We start from the raw sequence: 6594 nt of genomic DNA on the forward strand, positions 1-6594 counted from the left end.
CATACATACATGAATAATAATAATAATAATAATTATTATTATTATTATTGTTATAATACTTAAAGGAATAGTTCACCCAAAAATGAAAATTCTGTCATTAATTACTCACCCTTATGTCATTCCAAACGCGTAAGATCTTCGTTCATCTTCAGAACACAAATTAAGATATTTTTGATGAAATCCGAGAGCTTTCTAACCCTCCATAGACTTGTGTGCAAAGAAAACAAAAATAACGACTTTATTCAACCATTTATTCTCTTCCGTGTCAGTAGCACGACGCTGTGAAGTTGCTGATGCAGGAGCCGGCGTTCTGATGTAGAACACCTATCTCTCTTAGTTCATCGTCTGTATACTCTGGTTCAAATAATTAAGGCTGGGCAAAAAATTGCAAGTCATCCTCTCTGTCGAAATCTTCAGATATGTTTACGAAGACTGCTTTATGTGCAGCGTGCATCTTCTTCTGCTTGTAAACAAGCCGCAGCACATGTGTGTTCTACATCAGAACGCCGGCTCCTGCGTCAGCAGCTTCACAGCGTCGTGATACACTTGTGAACGTGCGGCGAAGACTGATACGGAAGAGAAGAATTGTTGAATAAAGTCATTATTTTTGTTTTCCTTTGCACACAAAAACGTATTCTTATAGCTTCATTACATTACAGTTGAACCACTGATGTCACATGGACTATTTTAACAATGTCCTCACTGCCTTTCTGGGCCTTGAAAGTGGTAGTTCCCTTGCTGTCTATGCAGGGTTAGAAAGCTCTCGGATTTTATCAAAAATATCTTAATTTGTGTTCCAAAGATGAACGAAGGTCTTACGGGTTTGGAACGACATGAGGGTGAGTAATTAATGACAGAATTTTCATTTTTGGGTGAACTATCCCTTTAAGCAAAAAATTATATATATATAAAACTGTTGATGAAACATTATATATGGTACACTTTGACCACAGATTCATTTTTCTAATGAACAGAAAACTGTATACTATCATGCAAATTTGTTACATGGGAATAATAATAATATAATAATCGACCCTGTGTGGGGTCATGAAAATAACATAAACCAAGACCCAGATACTGAGTAATTACAGCCAGATTTCACATCTGAGGTAATACAATGGTACTGTCTGATTTCATATTCATATACCATAGAAGTTCCATGAAACATCGTCAATACACAATAAAGATTTAAAGAACAGTAAAAATATGCAATGCAGGCTGGGTTAGCTGACCTCTCGTGACACAAGGTGCCCAGATGACATTTCAAACAGATAAGAAGAGGATATGGATGAGAGAACTGATGTGTGTGTGGTTATTAAGAGTCCCAGCACCTCGGAAACCGGCTTATAAGAGTATCAACAAAAACCTGTTTCTTCATAATCATACAGTCATGAGATAAGAAAGTCTGGAGAATATGATTCACACGCTGGCATTCACAGAGATAACAGCACATGGATGAGCCTTCAGCATGCGGGTTAATTGGTTGCCTGTCTGGCCCCAGTGATTATAGTATTATGTTTAATATGCTGATGGTGCTATAATTAAAGTATTTCGAAATTAGAAATAAAACGATTCATTTGCAGAATTTCATGCCCAAACTAAGGTTAAATTACATTATTTAGGTATTTATTTATTCAGGGTACATTATTCAGACAATTTCGTGGGTAAATTATCCTGTTTTATGGAAAATTTTAGGAAAAAATCTGGATATTTAGACAAAGTACCATGGTGCTGCCATTTGATGTAGAAGTATGTTTAATATGGTTTAGTAAGGATAATGATTATACATATGATTTGCGCAAAAATAAAACACTATTTTGATGCATTTTTAATTATATATAAATTGTATGTAAGTTATTAACGTGTATTTTTTCTTTTATCTTTAACTGACGTCGAAACTGAGTCAGAGGAGTTTAGCGTAACGTTTGATTGACAGGAATGTGGTCCAATAAATGAGCGTAAAGTGGGCGTGTACTTCTTGCGTAAGCAACTGTCAGCGAATGACAAGGTAAGTTTGTTATAGACACTCTCCTTATCCAATTACAAAGAGAGAAGACCGTTTCCCTTTGACGACACGCAGCCAATCGCTGCTAAGCAAGAGGGCGGTGCTTAGACGGGTGGGTAGCAACAGTTGCCCCGGTGAGGACGAGGCGCCATAGTCACGGTAGTCGTGGCGACAAGAACCCAGCAACAAGAATCAACAATAACAATTTGAACCATTAAGAAAATAAAACTCCGCGCCAAACTAAGATCATCCGTCAAGAAGCGAAAGGTGAAAGCAGCAACTTTACTTCACGCATCCTCCTCTTGTTTTTTGTTACAAGTGCCGAAGTGTGCTAGACACGATTTCCTCAGTTATCGCGCTTTAACTCGACCCCGCGCTTGCGGTTGTTATGACGATGTCAAATCTGCTCGAGCGCGACAAAATGGCGGGTGTTGTAACGTGAGAGTGTGAGACTTTTGACTTGCTGTTGTTTGTTTATGGTGAGTCAGAAGTGTGTTTAACTGACTTGATGACTGCAACGGACGAGTAGTTTAGGATCAAATGTCAGAGAGCGACTTCTGACAGCCAAACTACATTCGACTGTAATCTTTATTCGGTAATCCGGTTTGCTGGAGTTTATTTAACGCAAACGGCGATTTATTTACAGACATTGCGGTGGCTCAAACTCCCTGGAATTGTATTTTTAGGGGGTTAAAAACGTTGTTAAGGGAGTTGTCGATTAACAGCCATATGTGTGCCAAATCAGCTCCAGTGCGGAGGGAGGGGCGTATTCTGGAAAGGGGCGTGGCGTGGGAAGTTAAAAGGGCGTGATTGACACATGTCTATCCAGTTGTAGATGTGGATATCTAACTATATGTGCGTATATAGACTTTGCTTTCTATGCCAGCAATAATATTAAAACACACATATGTAAGAAATGTTACATATAATATAAAATTAAAATAGATGCTATATTAGTGAGGCAAAATCATGCATGATATTTTGCCATTAAAATCATAACACTGACTATATACTCTACATATTGACCATAGAGGGGAAAATAATACATTGCGCAACATAAAAGATTCATTATGACATTAAATGTTCAGCAAGATACTGTGATATTTTATTTTTCAAGGAAGTTTGTCAGCATATTTGAAAATATCCTATGAATATATGCTGCTTGTTCAGGTAAATTGTTGAAATTAGGTATTTTATTTAGCGTTGTTCCTTTAGGTGCTCTCGGTTTTATTTTCATTATTTTAATTTTAATCATGTGAGTTGTTCTGACAATACAAATATATATATCTAACTATATGTGTGTGAATATAATTTGTGCTCTGCCAGCAATAAACAAAACATACATATATAAGAAATGTTATATTTAATATAAACATAAAATAGATGATATATTATTGAGGCAAAATCATGCATGAAGATAATATCTTGCCATTAAAATCATAACATTGAATATATACTCAACATATAGAGGTAAAAATAATACATTACACAACGCAATGTTTAGTCAGATTATAACACAGGATTTATTATGACATTAAACGTTCAGCGAAATGCTTTGCGTGTAAATTTATGAGCGAATTTGAAGCTGTGAATATGTGGTGGTAAATTGTTGAACATTTGTATTTAATTTTAAAGTGTTCAGAGTTTTGTCTTCATGTGCTCTCGGTTTTATTTTAATGGGATGATTTTAATAATGTGAGTAGTTCTTTTTAGGCTGTGTGACACTTTAATTCTGATCAGATGATTCATTATGAAATTTCCCTTTCTCACGGTAACTTCATATGAACTAGCACATACTGTCATCACAAGACAGGGCACGCAGGTGCCGCCCGTTCCTGCTAATTTAAGGAAAATGAGAGTACTGTTAAACAAGTTCAGCCAGCTCAAGGATTTACGTGCGTCTGACAGGGAAAGAAAATGTGTTTAGTTTTACATGCAGTAAACTTCTGGAATGTATGCATAAGTGAGACAAAATGCTTGACTTTTTTTTTTAGCTAAATCTTTTTTGTTGTTATTGATAATAATAAAAGATTCTAAATGCATGTTCTTATTCTGTATCCAAATAATTATATAGTTATTAAGGTTAACCAGCAGAAAGATGTCAGTGAATTTGCTTAGTAAAAATAATGTTTTAATGAAAACGTGAGTCCTTATAAAGCACTATTGCTTTTATATAATAAAATATTAAGGCAAGACGTTACAGGTGAATAGAGAAAAATTCCCCAGTTGACTAATCACATTAATCACATAAAGACAATTGTTTTGTGCTACAAGTTGTATGAAATGTTATGTTCAAATATGCAAATGCATGATCTAATAATTTACTTACATTTCCAGAAGTTAGAACACTGGATAAAATCAGGTTCAAAATTTTGTTAACATATTAGAGTTAAAGATTTGTACTGAGGGGATTTTTGATAGCTCTTTTTATCACTCTATAAATCAGAAAATCCTGTCAACAGCCAGAAATGAATATATTTTTAAGAAATAAAATCAAATTTATGAACAAACCCAGTAAAAACCTTCAGAATATAGCAAAAACTGTAAAGTTGGATTTATGTAGTTGCTACTGAAGTGGAGAAAAAACTCATTTTGAGAAAACAGCCTTTAAAGATATGTATTGTAATTGAAACCTACAGACGCAAATAGATTAAGTATAATAATATAAACACTTAAATGTCTATTTTGAATGTTCTCTTTCCACTAGGGTGAAAGACGGCATGAATGAAAGCAAAAAGTCTCAAAACTGACCAGTGCATGGAAAATGTAATTTAAGTGTAATTGTGCAATAATCTCCAGGGCAATACCAGCTATCATTAAAACAAGTAAAGAAGTCTAAATCTGTTGGCTTTCAACTTCCTGCAGGGCTTAATCCGCGCTTTTAATTTCTGTTTGCAGAGGGATTTGGGCTGTTGTCGTCATGGCAACTTCAGGCTACACCGCTGAGGAGCTTCCGCCCTCCCAATCACAAGGGGGCAACGTCACGACGTCCTCGTCGACCCAGCAGAAAGCCACTTCCACGTCCCAGTTCCTCTCCGACATCCAGAGCTCGCCGGGATCCGCTCCTGCACAGACGGCCTCGATCATAAGAGCACAGGCCACACCCCTTGTCACTCAAAAGAAAGTGGTTTTGACCACGCCCCCTCAAGGAGCCGTGTCAGGAGAGATACAAAGCTCCGCCTCCCAGGCAGGAAACGGCCAGAGCGCCCAGCAGTACATAGTGGTGACTGTTACCGGTGAGCACTTGCTCTTTACTAGATATGTGTGGACTTACCTTTCTCCAGTTAAGGCTGAAGCTGCAGCGCAGACCACTGGTTTATATGCAAAGTGTGTGTAATGCGATCTAACAGACACCTGACACTATCTAGGTCTCTCCCTGAATAGAAGGACCTTGAAATAAACACGCAACAGCAGCAGTGAGCTTCGCCACCCGACACACACGTTCCCTTCTGCCTGTGCTTTTTATTTAACACACTCACACGAACACATACACGTGTTTTTTCTGATGACTGCACATCATAACGCTCTAATTGGCAGCCGTTATGACACCACTGCCTACTCAGCGTCCTCATTGTGTGTGGATGAACTTCTTACCGCAGCAGCTTTATTAATTACCGCAAAGTTTACATGGGAGTGAAGGACAAAACTGTGAAACCTGATAGACCAAATATAATGACCACAATAAATTGCATATTTAAAATTAGACTATAAATGTCAATACCAAAAAAAAAATATGAAAAGAAAAAATTATGTAAATATATGCACTTTAAAAAAAATAATTTAATACTTTTATTCAGAAAGGATGTGTTAAAATAATCAAAAGTGACAGCATAATTTTACAAAAGATTTTTATTTAGATAAATGCTTTTTATTTTTAAACAATTATAATTATTTCCGAGTTAACATTGATAAGGTTTTCAACATTGATAATAATCAGAAATGTTTCTTGAGCAGCAAATCAGCATATTAGAATGATTTCTGTAAAAAAGCTTCTATATGGAAGTATAGGTTCAAATTAACTTTTTTTATAAAAATATATAGCAGATGAACATATTAATCTGTTGTATGAAAAAAGACAACAGCAAAACACCTGTGGAAAGGCTTTAGTTTAAAGCTGGTGATATCAGAGAATAATTTAATTGAGTAGAGAGATAAACTGGGAGATTCAGGAAAATACAGAAAGAAAACCAAGTAAAAAGCACAGGTCCTCATCCTTTCTTTAGCTTGATTTCTCCTCTCTCAATCTGATACCTGTGTTTACCTGAACGAGAGATTTCTCGGCCCATCTGTGGAGATTAATTGTTCAAGGCCGGCCCTTATGAGCCTGATATAAAGAGAAATGGCTGCATGTGTGTCTGTGTTCAGATCATGTTCTACAGTAGCTGTCTGTACAGTCTGGATGTGCTTTACCGTAAGTGTGAGCGCTTGTGTTATGTATATTACTTGAATGTTATGTATATAAAAAATTTAATTTGTCAGCATGAAATACTTGAGTATTTCATTATCAAAACATCAACATTATTAGAAAATAAAAATTTTATTCTATTTTAAAACTTGATATTTTGTCATAAAAAAAAATTAAAAAAAAT

General features: G+C 35.9%; 1 protein-coding gene across 1 annotated transcript in view; it reads left to right on the forward strand.

Moving 5' to 3' along the window:
* The first annotated feature begins 2000 nt into the window (after positions 1–2000).
* Positions 2001–6594, forward strand: part of LOC107703707 (MHC class II regulatory factor RFX1-like) — a 20342-nt gene continuing 15748 nt past the window's right edge. Inside the window, exons 1-2 of the mRNA XM_016506422.1 lie at positions 2001–2008; positions 4904–5241. Of these exons, the coding sequence (XP_016361908.1) occupies positions 2001–2008; positions 4904–5241 (346 nt within the window). The remainder of the gene's footprint in view (positions 2009–4903; positions 5242–6594) is intronic.

This window comes from Sinocyclocheilus anshuiensis, unplaced genomic scaffold (genome assembly GCF_001515605.1).
Source record: "Sinocyclocheilus anshuiensis isolate Anshui unplaced genomic scaffold, SAMN03320099.WGS_v1.1 scaffold274, whole genome shotgun sequence".
NCBI lineage: Eukaryota > Metazoa > Chordata > Actinopteri > Cypriniformes > Cyprinidae > Sinocyclocheilus > Sinocyclocheilus anshuiensis.